This window comes from Gadus morhua, chromosome 6 (genome assembly GCF_902167405.1).
Source record: "Gadus morhua chromosome 6, gadMor3.0, whole genome shotgun sequence".
NCBI classification, from domain to species: domain Eukaryota; kingdom Metazoa; phylum Chordata; class Actinopteri; order Gadiformes; family Gadidae; genus Gadus; species Gadus morhua.
The window spans coordinates 21,636,303-21,657,216 of record NC_044053.1 but is presented as its reverse complement, the minus strand read 5'-3'; the positions used below and the strand labels follow the sequence as shown (position 1 = coordinate 21,657,216).

At 45.8% G+C, this 20,914-nt stretch overlaps 2 protein-coding genes across 2 annotated transcripts; both read left to right on the top strand.

Annotated features, from left to right (window-relative positions):
• Positions 1-249: 249 nt before the first annotated feature.
• Positions 250-3,779, top strand: orai1a (ORAI calcium release-activated calcium modulator 1a). The gene is made up of 2 exons (XM_030359182.1): positions 250-561; positions 1,066-3,779. The coding sequence occupies exons 1-2, from the start codon at positions 448-450 to the stop codon at positions 1,621-1,623; spliced, it is 672 nt and encodes a 223-aa protein (XP_030215042.1). The 5' UTR covers positions 250-447; the 3' UTR covers positions 1,624-3,779.
• Positions 3,780-6,161: 2,382 nt separating this feature from the next.
• Positions 6,162-20,149, top strand: LOC115545827 (histone-lysine N-methyltransferase SETD1B-A-like). The gene is made up of 16 exons (XM_030359272.1): positions 6,162-6,355; positions 6,556-6,660; positions 6,752-7,022; positions 7,158-7,270; positions 7,475-8,491; positions 8,668-9,315; positions 9,874-9,976; positions 10,455-10,678; positions 11,238-11,313; positions 12,934-13,437; positions 13,536-14,564; positions 14,741-14,907; positions 15,012-15,137; positions 15,450-15,569; positions 16,083-16,220; positions 18,244-20,149. Exons 1-16 carry the CDS (start codon positions 6,218-6,220, stop codon positions 18,415-18,417), a joined length of 4,953 nt encoding a protein of 1,650 aa, XP_030215132.1. The 5' UTR covers positions 6,162-6,217; the 3' UTR covers positions 18,418-20,149.
• The last annotated feature ends 765 nt before the right edge of the window (positions 20,150-20,914 follow it).

Genomic DNA, 20,914 nt, shown 5'->3' with positions numbered 1-20,914 from the left:
AAATACATTCACTAATTCAATTATTTTGAAACAGGGGCCAAGCTTTTTTCAATGGGGCACGTGCCCCCTCAGAAACGCCAGTGCCATCCACATGTGAACATTTCATATAGGGTACACGCCTCGAAGTGGGTTGGTCAGGTAGGCATACATTTTTACAAAGTTATTCTCCATACAGAGGTTATGCTTCGCTTCACCACAAGGGGGCAGAGTGCTCCTAGGAGCACGGTACTGAGTGCGCTACGGTAAACAAAGTGAATTGTGGGTAACTTCTACTTCCTGAATATGTTTTGTCAGTCAGCTGTTGCAGGAAACTTTTGACACATCTTTAATAAAAAAAGAACTTTTCAAGAATACCCATTATTACATGCAACGTATCCAACGAGGGCATCTGACATTCACAGGGGACTATATTTCAAACTATAAGTAAAGCCATAAGCATCTGGCGGAATGAGTTTGAACGAGCACTCCTTGCAGGCGCTGTCATGGAGAAAACTTTATTTGAGTAGAGCAAAGCTGAAAGCTACGAGTCGTACCTCTGCTCTTTTGTCAGGTTTCGCCATGGTAAGTATCCTATACTATACACGGCCCTTTTAACGTCGTGCGTTAAAAGGTCAGTGTGATATTTATGTCTTGTTTAATGCATTCAATGAACAGCTACATCGACTTGTGACGCCCTTGGTGGCCAGCATGGTTGTACCCACCACGTCCTGCAGTGATAGACCACAAGTGACAACATGAGGATCCATAGGATGTGATATTCAAACTCAACATGCTTTTTGATATTATTATTGTGATAGGATTTAGAGGAATGGCCAAATATTCTCAAAACTAGTCTTTAACAATCAAAACAAATTAAGAATGTACTGGTAAGTACAATATCCATTTCTTGTGTTGTTAAATAAAGATTTTAGTAAAGCTTTAGTCATTTAGGCCAGCGTAACCAGCCAAGCATGGCACGTGGGAGTCGATGGAATTTTTGTAGATTCTTGAGTTAGTAAAGTATCAGAGATCACTGTCGTTAGACTACGTAACACTACTGTTATAACTGTTTTTTGTACCTGCCAGGTTGCCATGGTGGAGGTCCAGCTGGACCCCAACCACGAGTACCCCCCTGGGCTCCTCATCGCCTTCAGCGCCTGCACCACCATCCTGGTGGCGGTGCACCTCTTCGCACTCATGATCAGCACCTGCATCCTGCCCAACCTCGAGGCTGTCAGCAACGTCCACAACCTGAACTCGGTCAACGAATCCCCGCACGAGCGCATGCACCGGCACATTGAGCTGGCCTGGGCCTTCTCCACCGTCATCGGCACGCTGCTCTTCCTGACGGAGGTGGTGCTCCTGTGCTGGGTTAAGTTCCTGCCGCTGCGGCGCCCCGAGGACAAGGACAACGGGCAGATCAGCCCCGGCGAGGCGGCCGCCATAGCCTCCACGTGCATCATGGTGCCCTTCGGCGTGGTGTTCATCATGTTCGCTATTCACTTCTACCGCACGCTGGTCAGCCACAAGACGGACCGGCAGATCAAGGAGCTGGAGCGCGTGATCCAGCTCCAGAACCAGCTGGACCACGGGGGCGAGGCGGCCGATGACCTCCAGGGGTCGGTCCACTTCCCCATGGTCTAGAGGGGGGACCCGCCCAAGACTTTGGGATGTAGTCATAACGATAAGAAATGTTTTATTCTCTACGAAATGGGGGATGAGTGGTGGTGTTTTTAGTTTCACTGGTTTAGAATTTTAGCTCAGTCCACCTTGCATGTTCATTGCTCTCCACTTTATATCTCATCGGATCTCTGTTGTCAAGGTTATTGTCGCTGGACTCATAGTCGTCTGCCATAAGGCTTATCTGGGAACTGTTAAAGGACTGCCGTGTGATTGTTGTTTTATGTTTTGGAAATGCCATCAAGGCTTAATTCATTGAAGAGGTCAAGTTAGTGTGCAGGGTCAGGGTTAGGGTAACTGCTCTTCCGGCACTGGCAGAAAGCCCAGGGATACTTTTGATTGGGTGATGCTTTTGTTCATGCATGCTGTTTTGCGATGTGCATTGTTGCCACAGTTAGACTACTGTAATCACAGAATGCGTTGTGGTACTGTATCTGTTACATAACTGATGTACTTTGGGTTATTTCTTCTCCCTACTCGCATGGAAACTGCATGGATATTGCAGTTGAAGTGAGGGGCGTATGTGAATTTAGCCTCAGGGGTAGGGACCCAGTATTTATCCTTTATTGGTGGAGATATTACATCCTTTAAAGGCCGGGATTCTCCCATTTTGCCAAAGAGATCTTAACTACAAATTGCCATGTTCCTTTTATTCAAGTCCAGTACTTATAATTAGGTCAATATGTTGTTCTTCAACAACACAGGGCTGCCCAAGGGATATGGATATCCTAAGCTCATTGGCCTTCCAGTCATGCTGTACTGTATAGGAACATTTATTACTGTAAATGTCCCTTGGTGTTGCAAACAACGGCAGCTTGTTTATATTTTAGTGTTTTGTTATCACGCTGCAATGCAACATCACAGTAACTGTGATGTGTTACTAGTAGGCAGCTAGAAGTGGTATGAATGTGGAATTACTGCACATTAAGGGCTGCAATGAATAATTGTTTTCATAGTCGATTAGTTACAAAGGTAATTTATTATTACATTTATTAATCTAGGCACATATAAATGTGATGTATGATAGCCGAAGCCCACCACAAGTTACCATAGTGTAAATTTGCAAAACGGAAAAATTAGTGTAAATTAGAAAAACAGAAGTGTTAATTTTAAATTGAACCAAATATTTATGTAGCATTAAGCAGAACAGATTTGATATTTGTAGTTAATTACATTCGATTTATCTTCTGTCGATCGTTTAATTGCCTAATCGTTGCAGCCCTGTTCTGTGTGTGTGTGTGTGTGTGTGTGTGTGTGTGTGTGTGTGTGTGTGTGTGTGTGTGTGTGTGTGTGTGTGTGTGTGTGTGTGTGTGTGTGTGTGTGTGTGTGTGTGTGTGTGTGTGTTGTTTACCCTGTTGGATGTAAATCAGAATATCTCCATCCAAGTGTAATAGATCCATCTAGCTGAACTTGATCCACTTTCTACACTGAAAACTTTCAGCGCAATGGGTACACCTCGGCAAAGAAAGTATATATTTTTATACTCTTAAGCAGAAGGCACTTATTTTATTATATTTGTGTCATTGATCATAATAAACAAGTGTTTACAAAATAACTTGTTTTTTAGGGCTGCTGACATTTAAATTGATTAAGACAAATGCCAAAGAACAATTGAATACTGTAAGGATAGTACAAAACATCATTGATTGCTTATAAAGAAAATATTAAATCATTTTTTAAGTTTTGGTCTCTCAAGTTATATTTGTATTATCTGAAACATCCTAAAAGACAAGTTTTTTTTCCTACTGCCTTAATGTGTTATTTATTGGTTTTAGTGAAAACTTATTTTATTAGGTGATACACCTTTCAAGTATTTGAAAATATTTGCTATATGTAGGCTTATTTTAAATGCATGGTGTGATATGGTGAATATTTTATAGTAAATTGAAATACTTCTATGGTCCATATATGGAGTATGATCTTTATTTTGGAAATGAGAGACAATTGTGATTAAATAGGTTCTATAATTTCATTTGGAATGTCATGTGGAAAACTAAAATTCATGGACTACAGTTTATTGTTTTACGTTTTTCAAACTTGACATACTGCCTCTTGGACAGCTATTAATACATAAAGCTGTTTTTTCAAACCCCATAATTAAAAACTTGAACTAAGAGGTACTTTTGTCAGATTGGTTGATGAAATAAAATAAAACGGATGAGTTTTGACTTTCAAACAAAACTTAACATAGTATTTATGAATACAATGTTGATCTCATGACTTTGGCATTGTCTGTCATTGCTTTCTTTGCTATCAAGGATCGACCACAAATAAATGCTTCCAGGAAGTTTGAAGGCACAAAATGATATGTTACAACAGGAAATTGTCTCACATGACCAAACGTCAAAAATAGATACATTTGTTATATCCTCAGTGGGAATAACTCGATAAATGTGCATTTTATTTCCGCCAAATGGCCACTTTGTTTCCCTTGAAAGAAATCCATACAAAAACTCCTCAAGATAATCATGACACAATACTCCGTTAAAGGTCTTTCAAGCATGAATACGATCAATAAAGTTAAAGGCAGAAGAAAAGCAGTCTAAAAGGCAAACTTACAAAAAATATCAATATGGGGGTCTAGGACATTCAATTGACGCAAACATTGGGGCACAGCATGACTTTGGGGGGAGACAGAGACATCTGGTCTCTAATAAGAATCAGGGCATTAAGGTTTACTAAAATATCAGATAATATACTATAAATCTAGCCCTATAAATGATGTTATTAGTAGGTGACCTTGAGGTCAAGAACACTTTATTGTGGGATAGAAAACCTGGTAAACAACCTATTCTTTGTTTTAGGTTGGAGATCACATTATGTACGACTTTGTGTATGTTTCTATCAGGCTAGGCTCTATCAATAGAATTCGAACCTGAACATGTTGGTGACATGGGAACTCTGCTCTTCCTATGAAGACAGATTTAATTAATTTAATTACAGTCCTATTTCCAACTTGACCGTCTTATCAAAGGTCCTTGAAGGAATGATCAATTACAAACGAAAGGAGTTCCTGAGTGCTAATATCCTTTCATGTACCAGTCTGGCTTTAGGAAATACCACAGTACCATCACAGCAAGAAGACCCCAAAATGTCTGTGACAGTCTTTACATCAACCTTTTAAATGCCTTCACGGCTGTTGGCTGGTTTTATAATAACCTCTTTAAAAGGCCACTGTTCAATTTGACGGAGCTTCATCAAGTGTATGACCCAGGGGTCCCACAAGGCTCGGTTTTGGCTTCACTATGTTTGCAACCTATGTAAAAAGGTTTCTGATGCAGTTTCATTTGTATGATGATACTGTTATTTCCAGTAAGATGATCTAACTCAATGTAGGGCTTTTAAAAATGTAGACCAAGGTTTGAAGACAGGAACTTGTAACTGCTTCCTTATTTAGATCTGTTTCCTCCTGTCTGTCTTTTTAAGTCAATGACTTTGTTCGTTTGTGAAAGTTTTTTTTATTTTTTTTTTATTAGATTTTTATGGATCTATTTAAATTCATATATATTTCTATGGCGATATGGTGCATTTTTAACAGCCATCTTGTCAGTGTGGACAATGAAGAAAATGACCCCAGTTATAATTCCATGTCCCCTGTTAAATGATTAATTTCACTCTCATTTACCCATAGGAAGCCTCTCTGAAACCAATTGCTTACGGCTTTATCAGGGAGTTATGCTGAGCTTTGACATAAGTCTGTTTCATTCCTCTGAGAATGTTATTGCTGAAGAAAATGTATAAAAAAACTATAGAAAAAGTGCGACGTCTAGAGGATTTTGTAGAAACACGTTCTTTGTAGGAAAAGAATACTGCATTGCTAAAGGTATTTATTTAATATAATCAACGATTATATACTATTATAGAAAGAGCAATGTTCTGGACTTATTGCCCGTAAGCTGAATTTTACCATTCGTTTGTGCTCTTTATTAAATTAATTTTAGTACTTTTGTATACGTAATATATTCTCATATTTTATTTTAGGTTTATTTTAGTATTTTAAAGCTTTTGTTGTATTTCGTCTGTGCTTATTTTAAGATAGGCTACTTCAAAAATCCTCGAAAAGCTTTCTACATGGTCCACCACAAACAGATGTGCCACGAAATGCCTCTTTATTATTGTTTGTTGTTTATGGCAACATCATATGATCTATATGTCCCTTGTGTCTCCATGCACAAGTTCACGCGTCACTCGCGGAAAGATCAATGCGCGCACCTGAACCACCGTAGCACGTCCCTAACATCGCGAATCACGACCGAGGAACATGCAGGTCCCTCCAAGGATGAAACCTTAGTCGAGGTAAGAATCTTTTAAATTACTTTCTTTGTTTTGATTCAAGTTATGGGTGTTATTATTTGTGTAACTTCGTCGAAATAACCAACATCAAATCTATTTTTAGTATGGAGGATACAGGTGATGCTCTCCATCACCTGTTGGGGTGTGTTATAATGGAGGACGTCTTTTACTCAGCACCGCCAGCTCTAACGGATGGACTTGTTGTGCATTGTTGTTGTTAATACCATGTGTGTGTCTGGTTATATTTTCAGGTTTGACGAATTCAATGGAAAGCGAACAACACAGCATTGACAGAAAGAGAGCGCCTCAGCAGTGGAAAAGTTGCAAGCTCATTATAGACCCTTTGTTGACGAATGGATTGTACAAAGTATATCGCTACGATGGACACTCTTTCAACATCCCCGTAAGAGTTTCATTTATCTTCAATCCATATTTAAATGAAATAACAAATTAAAATAAACATTGTAGCCTACGTAGCGCGCTATTCCCACAGGCAGGCGCCGTTTCAACGCAATAATAAGCAGGCTGGTTTCCCCTCTGCATAAGCAAGCAGGCTGGTTTCCCTCGGAATAAGCAGGCTGGTTGACTGGTTTCCCTCTGCAGGTGGACGACCTAGGAGTGTTCCCCGTGGAAACTGTTCGTGATCCTCGCATCTGTCGCCTGTGGAGCAAGTGCACAAGCGCTGAGTTAGCGATTCCTAAATATAAGGTAGCAAAGTATTATATTCACTGATGCACGATTAAGAACAAGTTTAAGATTGTTATTCATATATTTGTTTGTGTTTCTCATTTTTGTTTAGATCGACGAGTACTATGTGGGTCCAGTTCCTCCTAAAGAAGTGACGTTTGCCCGGTTAAATGACAACGTGAAGGAAGCGTTCTTGACTGAAATGTGCAAAAAGTATGGTGAAGTGGACGAAGTGGAAATATTCTACAACCCTAAGACCATAAAGCATTTAGGAATCGGAAAAGTGATTTTTGACACTGTCAAGGCTGCGAGAGACACTGTACGACACCTCCATGACACGTCCGTGATGGGGAACATCATCCACGTAGAGGTCGATCCAAAAGGTAGGTCTCACACATCAATAAACCTGATACTTTTCTTAAGTTGATTTATTGTGATGTTCGACATTATATCTTCTTGTTGCTGACCAAAATACCATTAGTTAATTTTAACCAGTTAGTCCTCCATACCTCCCGCAGGTGAAAACCGGAAGCGTTACTTCAAACTTCTAGTAGATGGAATTTATACCCCTTGGACATTACCAGTGGGAAGCAATGAGCAAAGCCTTCAAAGTCTTATTGACACTTTACCGGTAATTTGCTGTTTTCTTAAAATTTTTACATGAAAAACAACAATACTGTGTATTTAAACAATCAACCATCCCCTGAATAAATACATATTTCTATTACAATGTATTAGTATGTTTTTATGCTATGGTTGCTAAAGTCATTGCCAAATTCAACATAAATGAATCTATTGATCGTCTTACGTTATCTAACACACTTAGTCTCAACAGGGCTGTAAACCTCCAGGAAGAGAGAGTTTCATCTGCAGTCCCACCAGCATCAGTACCCCTCTGTCTCTGGACACAGCCTACTCCAGCATCTGCCAAGACACGCCTCAAAGCTTCGGCCTGACCCCTCGTTCTCAGGGAACCCCTTGCACCCCTTACCTCTCCGGGACACCCCTCTCACAGGACTCCTGCTACTCCAGCCGGCAGGCCACCCCCGTCCAGCAAGGGGACCCCCCCGCGCACACCATCCATACCGTGTCCCGACGGGAAGTCTATCGCAAACCAGGGAGGCACAACGGAAGACACTGCAAAGCCTCGTACCTCAGCTGCCTCTTCAAGCACTTCCGCCCGCAGCCGCCGCTGCCGCTCTTCAGCCAGACACTGGGGGCAGACAGCGGTTCGCAAGCGGCTTCGTGTGTCGAGAACTCGCCGCCCTCAGGTGGAGGGCCCACAGATCCCTCCTCCAGCTTCTTCCCCTCCAGATCTCAAGGGGTCGTCACCACCGCCCTCAGTCTCGGCCACTGCTCGCCCTCCCAACTCCTCGGCACAAACGGCTTCTCCGACCGGGATGACGGAGCGCTCTCCCCCCCGGCGTTCCGTCCGTGCGTCACGGAGCTACCGCCCTCTCCGGTCGCCGCCTCTCCGGGGGGCCTCCGCGATGAGTCGGAGAGCCTGGACTCCCGCATCGAGATGCTGCTGAACAAGAGCCGTGGCGCCGACGACGCCTCCTTCCCCTCCTCCACGTTACCCGCCGGAGACGGTGCAGAGGGCGTGGAGGAACCGCAGACAGCCTTTTTTGCACACCGCTCTTCTCAGTCCCGCCCGGCCTCAGACCCGGTGTCGGTGGACTCGGCGTGGACCGGCACCGGCTCCCTGACGCCGAGCCGCCGTTCCGGGGCCGTTAGCCCATCTCCTGTCCCTGAGGACGAGGAGGAGGACGAGACGGTCCAGGCAGTGGCCTCTCTCCTGAGAGTCACTCCGTCTCCCCTGCTGTCCCCTCTCAGAAATACAGGGAGGAGGGTGAATCCTCAACACTCAAAAAGACTCAGATCAGAGGTAAGAGTCTCTGTAGAGGATGTTGTGCTGAAACAGCAGTATTTGTGTTACAGTAGTGATTACAGCATCTAATGTTGGTGGACGTCTTGAGGCCTAAAACTGCCACCGGTTTGTTCTGTTCTTCCTCTTCCCACTCACAGGATCGCTATGTCAAGCAGGACAAGAGGAGCCCTGCGAGCAGAAGGTCTGCAGTGTTCACATCCAACGGAACCTTCCAGTCTCCTCCCCCCTGCTTCCCTGGCCCCGCCCGGATACCAACCCCCCACTTCAGGTTCCCCCTTCCCTCCATCCCCCCCTCTGTTCCCCTGTTCCCTCTGCGCCTGCCCAATGGCACCATCCCCTTTCCTCCACCCTGCTGGCCCCCGCCTCCCTCTCTGGGCCCGGGCTGTGGCATCGCCAGACCCCCTCCGTCCATCCCTCCACCACCACCCACTTTGCTCGGGCCGCGTCCAACACTTATGGCACCGCCCGCTGCTGCTGTGCATCCTGGGCACTCGTACCCTTTACACGTGCAACCCCCCCAGCACCTGGGCATGCCCAGCCTGCCAGGGCAGGCCAGCGCCCCCTGGGCCGGTCTGCCCCTGCTCCGCTTCAACCCCTTCGTGCCTCCGCCAGGGTATGAGCCCCGAAGGGAGGACCCTAACAGAGGGACCGTGGAGAAGGTTATACAGGTGTTCATGGAAGAGCTGTCGTCCATCATTAAGAAGGACATCACACGCAGAATGGTGGAAGTGGTGGCCTTCAAGGCCTTTGACAAATGGTGGGACGACCAGGAGCAGAAGTCTAAAGTAGGTTGTGTCTGCATGGGATTTTATTGAAAAGGCAGATGTTGCACGTTCCTTACGAATCTATTAAACAGCCATGCTGAGTAATATGAAAGAAAGTGGTAATGCTATGGTTTGATTTTGTTTTTCTCCAAGATATTCGAGGTCCCTTTACAGACAGGCTCAGGAAGACTTGAACAGAGGGCTAAACCAAAGAAGCCACTATGCCCGATCATCGGCCAGCATAAACCAGTTCAACTGCCCTCCTTCAAGGTAGCATCCATGAGGATGTAATGGGGACTGTTAATGTCCACCCTACCGTGTGTTTCCCCTTGTTTCCCCATGGTGCTCCTCTTCTCATCCCCCCCTCCTGCCTGTGTCTCCCCACCTTATGTCTTGTTTTGATCATGCTGTTGGCTGTGCTAGCTCTTGCTGTTTTTAACTCTAGATAGTTTAATTAAAGGCGCCCTTGGGTGCCTTTAATTAAAATGTATTATTACTATTGTTATCCAAAACCACTCAGCGTGGCACGGAAGCTGTCACAACGTCATACCTTCTCTCTCTCTCTCTTGCTTGACGCAGGTGAAAAGGAAAGAATCACTTGACCCCGGCACCTCAGAGGCCTCACAAAACACACAACACACGTCACCTCCACATCAGCACAACGTTCCACCTGAAAACACAGGTAAGTCGTTGGAAGTACTGCAGACTTCAACATGAATGTTGCATGAGTGATTGTTGAATTAGTGAATGTTGAATGAGTGAATGTTGAACAAGTGAATGTTGAACGAGTGAATGCTGAACGAGTGAATGTTGAATGAGTGAATGTTGAATGAGTGAATGTTGAACAAGTGAATGTTGAACGAGTGAATGTTGAATGAGTGAATGTTGAACAAGTGAATGTTGAACGAGTGAATGTTGAATGAGTGAATGCTGAATGAGTGAATGTTGAATGAGTGAATGTTGAATGAGTGAATGTTGAATGATTCAATGTTGAATGATTGAATGTTGATTGACTGAATGTTGGTTGAATGAATGTTGAATGACAGAATTTTGAATGAGTGAATGTTGAATGAGAGTATGTTGAATGAGTGATTGTTGAATGAGTGAATGTTGAATGACTGAACGTTAAACCCTCTGCCTCTACATCGCACACGTATCAGAACCAGAGAAGGTACGTGATGGCGACGAGCTCAGGTCGGAGACGGCTGACGCGTGGAGCGGCGGCGGTGCAGCGCTCAGACGGAGGCACGCCCGGCCGTTGCTGCTGGACGACTCCGACGACGAGGCGGAGGAAGGTGGCGCTGCGAAGACGAAGGAGAATGAGATTCACCACCAGGAGGAAGAAGAGCGTTCCGGAGCGGTCAGGGCAGCTCCTCTCACCCAGGTTAGAAAGGGCCATCGTACAACCAATCGTAAAGGGTGTGTGCATCGTGACGTCACATCGCAAGGACCGCCTCTGTTTTGGAAGCATAGGAGCATTAGGAATGTTTATGATAGTATTGATGTTTTGACCATTGTTTCATAAGTAATTGTGAAATCGTTTGTCATTTGGGGGTGTCATTGTTGTGTTTGAAAGGAAAACTGCCTTTGTTTGACTCATGCGAGTCAAGCAAAGATTGTTTTGGCCTAAGTAACTACAACTCTCTCTCTCTTACTCTACATGGGCATTTCCAATAAAAATCCCACGATGCATTCTGATGTACAGGCCCTATACTATAGGTGGCCAAATGGGACAATGATCTGTGTTGATCAAAATGTAACGCATTTCCACCTTAACTAAACTTAATAACTAAACAATATAATTCAAATGACGAATAAGGTAAAAGTAAGGGTACATATGGAGAATAGATCTCATACGATTCACAAATCAACCCCTAATGTCATTGTGAATGTATAAACTGTTTAAAAGTTAAAAATGCGTGTGTATGTTTTATCTGTGTCAGTGTAACACAGAGGACCATGATGAGATGGAGAACCAGAATGTACAAAGTCAGACGGAGCATGAAGAGGTCATCTCCAGTACTGAGTGTTTCTCAGACAGCGGTATGATACTAACATTGTATATATACTGGTATGATTAAATGGCCCTGTTTGCGCTAGCCTTTTTAATCTCTTCAAACGTGTATCGAAAATTAAAAAACGCTTGTGGAATCCTGATGCAACGAGAGAGGTTCTCTCCATCAAAACAGGGGGGACGGGGGTACGAAAGATTTCAGACTGGGGTTGTCATTACCATCTCTAAAGGTACTCCACTGCCACGTGCCGGCCGTACAGAACTTCACCGTCTCCTAAATATATTATCATTGATTACGAAGAACCAATTTTTTTTTAATATAAAGGGTGCAAGGCCACAACGGGAAAATGATGCTGGTTGCAAATATATAAAGATAACTATAAATACAACAAAAACAAGTACAGTATAGGACACTTCAGATTACTGCATGAAAAAGCGTTATGGACACTATGACCATGATCTAATTATTAACAATCATAAAATGAATAATGTTATAAAATTAACTATGTAAAAAGGGTTAGCCCTAAAACCCTAAAAATTGGTATAGAGCATGAAAATAACGACTATAAATTACATGAACTGTAAATCTTCCACTTCATGGTGATGAAGCTCAATCCCAGGATTATCAGCCTTCACATTACATTAGTGCACTGAAGTAGACTGAAAACAAACCACTCAATACCAATCCTCTCCGGATGCTTGAGGTGTTTGCCTTGGTATAGTATCAGTATTGGTATTTCAATATTCACGCAGGTATCGTATCTAAGTCATAATCCTGATATTATTACAACTCTAATTGGCATCCATTCTATTCCAAACTAGCATGCAGCATCTCCCATAGCTGTGACTTGAACTGCACTTCTTCGTCTCAAAGTCTTGTAAACAAAGACTCAAAACCTCTGGATTTGTTTGTTTTTGTGCACTACTGGAGATAACTACCAAGCCAGGGTATTTCTTACTCACTTCCCTGTGATGGAAAGAACTTAGATACAGTGATTTGAGCTGCTAAACACATCTGGAATATAATGGATGTCAATGGCTTTCTGACTTACATTGCAACAAAGACGATGTCAACAATTAATGGTCTTAGAAAAACCAAGCAAATCCTTTATCAAAATGTTGACATAAATCGTGAAAATAAAGCTTACCAAGCTTCTGGCGTATGCCATATTATCAGCCCACCTCAGTTCTTATAAAGACAGGTCATGCTTCAGATATAGAACCGTGGTCTTGCTGATCAACCAAAAACATACTTTCCCCCAGTACTATGGTATGGTTAAGGTGGCCGCCTTAACAAAAATAGGGCCCCGCCTTGTCTACCAATGTATAAAAAAAATAATATATATATATATATATATATATATATATATATGTCATATATTGCAATTATTATGCATTAACAAAGTGCAAAACTCTCGTAGGGAAAGAAAATATACTTCCATCAGGTACAAAAAATAAAGGTAAATAATGTATTGATGATACTGTGCAAAACAATAGTCGTGCAAACTCAACCCCCCCCCCCCCCCACTCCTTGACCACCTTGACTAAGACATTTTCTGGGGGACACACTGCTTTAGATAAATAAACTCTTGCCTCTGCAGTGGTTAATCTCTCTTCTCTTCCAGAGTCTCTTTCAGAGGTGTGCAGCAGCTTCTGGGAGGACAGCGATGGCTCCTCAGTCTACGGCTCCTCAATCTCAGGCACCGAGAGCAACAAGGCCCCCTCGGCCTCTGGCTCTGAGAGCATGGAGGGCTCATCGGTCTCCAGCGCCTCAGTCTCAGGCTCTGAGAGCATCGAGGCCTCCTCCGACTGTGACCTCAGCTCTGAGGAGGAAGACTATAACCGCAAAGAGCCGGACAGCGATGAAGGCTACATTGTTATATCATCGGACGAGGAGCGGATAGACCTGGACTCCCCTGCCAGCCCCCGGGCTCCCCAGACACCCCAGACCCCGCAGACCCCTCTCACCCCGGGGGCCAGGCTGGAGCTGACCGGACTGCAGGACTGGTACGATGGTCTGGAAGGAGAGAGTCCTGGGAAAGACCAATACACGGACCTGCTGGACCCGTTGCTGGAGAACTACCCAGCAGGCTTGCACCCGGGTCCCCTCCAGTCTCCCTTCATACAAGGCAAAGAAGAAGACCATCAGAGATGTTCAAATACGTATACTCCCAAGAACTAAAGGACAATCTTTTGTAAATGTATTTCTTTTTTTTAATCTCTGCAGGGATGGAGGCCACCTTCGACCTGCCGATGGACAGCCCGGAGTGGAGACCGGACTCACCGGCGACCCTGGAGACCCTGCGGCCGCCGACCCCGACCGGCTCCCTGGGGTACGGCGACCCGGACCTTCTGGTGGGGGGCAAGCCGACGCCCCCTGCTGCGGAGGCGGCCGAGCGACCACGCACCCCCGGCCGCGGCGTCGCCGGGGAGGACTCCGCAGACGAGTTCCTCTCCCTGCCTCTGACGGGACGCCTGGTGGCCAACCCCCTGCTCTCCCCCTCCCCAGAGCTCCACGCTTCGTACCCCACCGACCAGGACCGGCCCAAGACCCCGGGGAGGGAGGAGGGGAGAGGATGGGGTCTCCCGCACGCCTCCGCAAGGGTCCCGGCCACCCCAGGAGGAGCGGCGAGTCCCTCGAAGGAGGCCACCGCCGCGATGTTTACCCCCCCGCTGTCCTTGTGCAGCCACCCCTACGTCAGAACTCCCAGGACCCCTGGCCGGGACATTGTCCTCCGCCACGGACCTCCCGCCCGCAGGAGGAGGAGGAGGAGTGGGGAGATGGGAGGAAGGGGTGGTCCGCCCTCTGAAGGGTCTCCTCTTCCCCACCGCTTTCTCCCAGACTCCTCAGCAGAGACCCAGGCCTCCAAGGGCCCGTGGGTCACCTTGGCAACCGCCTCCAGGCCTCTCCAAGGACTGGAGAACATGCCTGGGCTCCTGCACAGTGACGGCCAGAGGGGGGCCTGCCGGGAGAGCGGGGAGCAGTGGAGGTGGCAGAGGGAGAGGAGGGCGAGGAGGAAGAGGAGGAGACGGTGGGTGCGCCAGCGGAGACGACGGAGGTGGTCTAAATCCCCTCCCTGCCGGTCGCCCCCCTGGTCCCGGTCCCAGTGCGAGGAGACGGAGGTCCTCCACGACGTGTGGAGGGAGGGCCTGGATGAGGAGGACGCTCGGCTCCTGCTGCTCTCCCACCAGAGGCTGCTGCGCCGGGACAACGGGCTGGGCTGGCTCAGTGACACCCTGTGGGTGCCTCACCCCCATATCCTTTAAAGATGTCATTTCACAGCGTGGTTGATCAATGCATAGCTTAGAGTTCTTAGATATTAAATGTCAACCAGTTGCAAGAACTCAACAACAATATGAACTTGGGTTATTTTCGGTCATACTGCATACACCCGCCCACCCCAGTGACGTTACTAGTTGACATCCTTGACTCCTCACCACTGACCAGCAGCACCCCAGGGAGCGATGAGGACCGCGACGCCGAGCACGGCAGCGGCTGCGCCCGCAGCGAGGGCTTCTACACCATCAGCCGGACAGAGAAACTCAAGAATCTGAACGACGCACGACTGGCCCCGGAGCCGCCGGCCACCAGCGCACTGGTAGCTGAGCCGCACGTCCACACATTCACACAGAGCGCTGGTACATCCTGGGCTCCCTGGGGTCGGTTGGGGTAAAGGCTGCGTGTTTTGTTCTCACCCCACAGGGCTTCTCCACGTCAGCCCATCCTCAGAGCTCGCTCAGGGCCGGCTCCGACTTCAGGTCGGAACAGCGCCGCCTGCTGTCCTCCTTCAGCTGTGACAGCGACCTGGTCAAGTTCAACCAGCTGAAGGTCAACTCACGGATCAGACAGCAGCAGAATAATCCAAATTCTGATAGCAGCGTTGCCCTCTGCACTACGCGTTCATTTGCATATAGTTAACTGAAGTGCCACTAAAGTGTTAGAAATTGCAAATCTTTCGCTATTTTCTCCACTGATTATTTGCATTTATAACTGCAGTGAAAACCTGACATAAAATAGGTTAAGATTAAACAATCTCTCTCTCTCTCTCTCTCTCTCTCTCTCTCTCTCTCTCTCTCTCTCTCTCTCTCTCTCTCTCTCTCTCTCTCTCTCTCTCTCTTTCTCTCTCTCTTCGATCCTCAGTTCCGCAAGAAGAGGATCCGTTTTGCCAGGAGCCACATCCACGACTGGGGCCTCTTTGCCTTGGAACCCATAGCAGCAGACGAGCTGGTCATTGAGTATGTGGGCCAGACCATCAGACAGGTGAGAGACACCTGTCCCTCGCTTCAACCACTAGTCTAATCTTATGTAGACGAGATTGTAGACAACACCTAAACTTCCTTAATCATCATTTAAGGTAAAACGATTGATACAACAATATATTACTTCTATCTAGATATACAAAGTTAATGTTGAACTTATAACCACACATAACACCAATACATAAGCATATCTAACCTAATATTTAAAACTGCCATCTAAAGCCATCGGTCATTAGACCAAGTTGTCCAACACATAATCAACATGCTCGCCAACACAAACCATGACATGAAACAGCTAAATACAACCAGTCATAACCGTAGTTACCCTTAACTATAACCCATCCATAGACCCCGTTATTCCCCGCCTCTCGATATAACAGAAAGGGTTGTTTCAGAGGAACCCCCCTTAACCTTGTCTTAGTCCCCCGCCTCTCCTCCATTATACAGACAGGGCCTCAGGCTAGTTCAGGTGGGTCACCAACCCGGACCTCACCCTGTGTTTGACGAGCCGCAGGTGATGGCGGACATGCGGGAGAAGCAGTACGAGGAGCAGGGCATCGGGAGCAGCTACCTGTTCAGGGTGGACCAGGACACCATCATAGACGCCACCAAGTGTGGGAACCTGGCCCGCTTCATCAACCACAGCTGCAACGTGAGTGGGCCGTATTTATGTATGTTTGTATTGATTAGTCACATACACGTACACTAGAGGAGGAAATCGAATAGTCGGCCCAGGTTCTTGCATGCCATCGTAAATGAGTTTGGTATTTCATATCATGCCCTTTAAGCATGCCTGCCAAATCCTCTTGTTATTTGTTTGATTATTCTACTTAAATTACATATGTATTCTCATATTTTTAAGAATAGAATACATGTGTTATTATACCCTATATCTACACCTATTGTATTTGTTATTTATGTTCAGATGCCTCTATCATTTGCCATGGTAGTACAGTATTTCAGCTGGGCTGTGTTTTAGGGTTAGGGTTAGAAGGGAGGGAGGGAGACTGGCATGAAGGGAGACTGGAGAAAGCCTTTCATGCTATAAATTCAAACATTTATTGCACATATTGCTGTTGGTTTATTCATACGAATGCATGAGCGATGATAGGCTGCACTGCAGTGCGAGGTGAAAAGGCTGGCAACAAGCTGGCAGATTCTCAGATTAAACAACGGCTTGAAGTTACCATTGAAAACACACATTTGTACACATTTATATACATATTTTGTAATGGCAGGTTGCGAGGGGGACACGGATGTCTCTTCCTCCGCTTGTAAAGGGCGTTTCGGGTAAAGTTACAACAATATGCAGATTTGGGTGAGAGAATACTTTAACCAGGCATCACTTACCTGCAGTATATCGCGTTACCTAATAAAACATAATAAAACAAAAAAGTGATAATAACTAAGATTTAATAAATACAATCAAGGACGTAGATTTGCATTGGGACCTAAGGACGTGTCCCCACCAATGTCAAATTCCGACTTAAATGTCCCCACCAATATTCAGGTTGAAACGAAAAAAAAGTGCCTCATGCGGGAGAAAAGGTTAAATACCCACTTCGGTACCGCCTCCCAGCATTCGTCTTCCTTTTTACACACTGCCAGCCGGTTCGGTCACGGCTTCTAGTGAGGAAGGTTCCTCTGCGTCTTTCTCATATATCGCACCATCTCTCCCAGTCTTATCTGGTTATCACTGGTTATCACTTGCTTGCTACATCCTATATAATCCAGATAACCCAACAGACAAACACACGCACACACGCACAACCCGGTCACTATTCAGCGCATGAATTTGAGGAAAGTAGTGAAATGGCTATTATAAAAACAACAATAGTAGACTATACAATAGTATTACGTAGACTACAATAGAATGAACACGTGCCCTTCTCCAGCTACACCTACTCATGTTGATATCGCTGCGTTGTCTCTGTCTAGACAATGCAGCAACACCCCCCTTCCCCCCCCCCCCATGTGTGTAGGGTCCGGGAGGATGAAATGGGGTGCTAGCTCAAGCCGCAATTTACCTGCTGACCATGCCGGGAAAAAGGCGCACATAAGACGTGCATATTTGGCAATGTAAATACGTCTTTTGAGACAGATCTGTTCTATAATTTAATAGCTGGACGGAATCTTTGTCTTTGCTTACCAAGCATACGTGTACAATTGGAATGGTGCTATGCTAAATGTTTTACTGCATATGCATCAACAGAAAATGCATCAAATAAAGTTAAAGTCAGGCGTGCGTCATACGTTATTTCATTTAGTGTGTGTGTGTGTGTGTGTGGGGGGGGGGGGGGGGGGGGGTCTTGGTAGTGTCCTGGGAAGGTTTTATTTATTAATTTTTTTTACTTTTATCATTTGGATTTTTATTAAGTCATTTCACATTTATAAGTTCTAATTTTTTTAGAACTTTTTTTAGAGAACAACAAAGCTCAGACCAAACCTACGCCCTTGAATACAATCTAATACTTCTGAAGATATCCTACTTGAGCAGTCACTCAGTAGAAAGAACTGCTAACATAGGTCTGCATCAAGTATTTTCATTTATAGCATGGTATAAAAGACGATGCTCTATAATGCAATACGTTATATTCATGACAACAATGGTCTATATAAAGAGTTACACGGAATGGTCATTGTACGATACACCAAACTGTCCTTCTGCCCCTCAGCCCAACTGCTACGCTAAGATCATCACGGTGGAGTCCCAGAAGAAGATCGTCATCTACTCCAGGCAGCCCATCGCCGTCAGCGAGGAGATCACCTACGACTACAAGTTCCCCATCGAAGACGAGAAGATCCCCTGCCTGTGTGGGGCTGACGGCTGCCATGGCACCCTGAACTAGCCTGTTCTGCACCCTGAACTAGCCTGTCCTGCACCCTGAGCTAGCATGTCCTGGGACCCTGAACTAGCCTGTCCTGGGACCCTGAACTAGCCTGTCCTGGCACCCTGAGCTAGCCTGTCCTGGGACCCTGAACTAGCCTGTCCTGGCACCCTGAGCTAGCCTGTCCTGGGACCCTGAACTAGCCTGTCCTGCACCTTGATCTAGCCTGTCCTGCCCCCTGAGCTAGCATGTCCTGGGACGCTGAACTAGCCTGTCCTGGGACCCTGAACTAGCCTTTCCTGGGACCTTGAACTAGCCTGTCCTGGGACCCTGAACTAGCCTTTCCTGGGACCTTGAACTAGCCTGTCCTGGGACCCTGAACTAGCCTGTCCTGGGACCCTGAACTAGCCTGTCCTGGGACCCTGAACTAGCCTGTCCTGGGGGGCCATCCAGGGGGCCGGCTGCGGTCAATACAGGGTCCTGGGTAAATCCGGTGTTGCCTTGACAGAGGACAATTCTAATACAATTCAGGGAGACGTTACAACTTTATACTGATCATTTTCCCTTCTGACAGGAGTATAACCTTAAATCTTTCTGGAAGTTAATTTAATTATTATGAAAAGGAGGTTATGCTCCAGAATTAAATTATTTAGAATTAAAGAATTTAAAGTTTCGGAGTTAAGGGGGCTGTAGGTAAGATTCAAGAGTTGTAAAGATAAAGAGCTGAGGAGAGCAATATTCATGGTGCTTTCAGTCCCCTGTGGCGGCGCTATGATCTCGCCGTCTGCAAGCCTGTGATTGACATGTATGGTGGCCTCCCAAACCAATCAGAACAGCTGGGCCGTGAGCAGCGTAAACTTGTGTCCCTCCCAGAGGAGCAGTTCACCAGAACAGTTTCTCACAGAGCATTTCACTCTCTAGTAGCAGATGGAATCAACATTCACTCAACCTACGGCACATTTAAAGGGTTGATATTATGCCACCAGGTGTGAGTATAATTAGCCATTAGAAGCCGTTTGAAAACATGCCCTTCCCTGTGCCTTAGTGACATCACTAGTGGGGGTGTCCAACTAGATGTATGTTGGATAGATGAGCAGCATCTGCTACAGTCCACTGCGTAGGCTGGTCGACTGATCTATCCAGCATACATCCAGGTAGACATATATTACGTAATGTGTTAGTACAGTACAAGGTATTGTCCAGTTTAAATTCACTATCTACCCTTTTTTAGCATCCAAATGATTAACTCTCTCCTTCAACCTCATTATGCTTTCATTTGAGATAGCGAATAGCGGCTTGTGTCAAGCTCCCCTCCGGGACGTCAGCCGCCACCCATACTGGTAAATGGACTGCATTTATATAGCGCTTTTACCCAAAGCACTTTACAATATTGCTTTGCATTCACCCATTCATGAACACATTCACACACTGAAGGCGGTGTCAGCCATGCAAGGTGACAGCCAGCTGGAGCAGTTAGGGTGAGGTGTTGTGCTCAGGGACACCGCGACACTCAGCTAGGAGGAGCCGAGGATCGAAAAGCAACCTTGCAATTACCAGCCAACCCGCTCTACCTCCTGAGGTACTGCTCCAGAACATTGATTGATTATAGAAAGGAATTATGGGATATAGCAACGAAGAGCGCTGGTTCATGCGTTTACGGACATTACAATGCAAACGGTTTTACATGTACTTAAAAAGAATCACCCTCAAGTGATGTTGGATGTTGTTATTGTATGTTCATTGCTTAAATATATTACCCTAATTTCGTTCGGATGACTCTTTATTCTTAAACAGTTTATACAGAAACTATTGACATGGTCCAAAATTCCCACCACAGGGGCCACATTGTTCGTAATTATTTTTTATTAAACTTTATGTTACCAGGCAAGTCCTATTGAGACGGCAGCAATTCTTTTCTGAGGGAGCCGTGGCCAAGATAGCAGCTATACAGCTACATGTCAACATTATTATCAGTGATGTATAGTTTTATATTGTAACTAGGGCGATGGGGGGAAGGGATGCGAGCTGGTTTGAGGAGGAGGAGGAGGAGGAAGAGGTGGGGCTGGTGTCTGTTGATCGTAGTGGGCCAAAGGTGTTGGTTTGGCCGTGGGGGGGAGCGTCAGTGTGTTAGCCAGGGCCTTTTGAGGGCAATCCAGGGTGCAGGCTCCTCTTACGGTAGCTCGGGAGGGTGGGTCGGGTGCGATAGATGGTTGGCGGGGGGGGGGGTGAAGGAGTGGGGGGGCAAGTAAGGAGGGCTGGGGAGGGTTGGTAGAAGGGAGGGAGTAGGATGGTGGGAGGAGGTAGGGAGAAGAGGGGGATATAACGGGGACTGGAACTGGAGTAAGGTGCTCTCTATATCCTCTAACCCAGAGGCAAGGTTTATTGAAATACCATAACCAGGCATCACTCCCCTTTATAAATACATAATGCAACTAAAATGTGTTTGATAAAACCCAACCAAGATTAAATTAATACAATATAACACTTCATGTGTCTTTTGACGTCTAGCCGCTCTGAA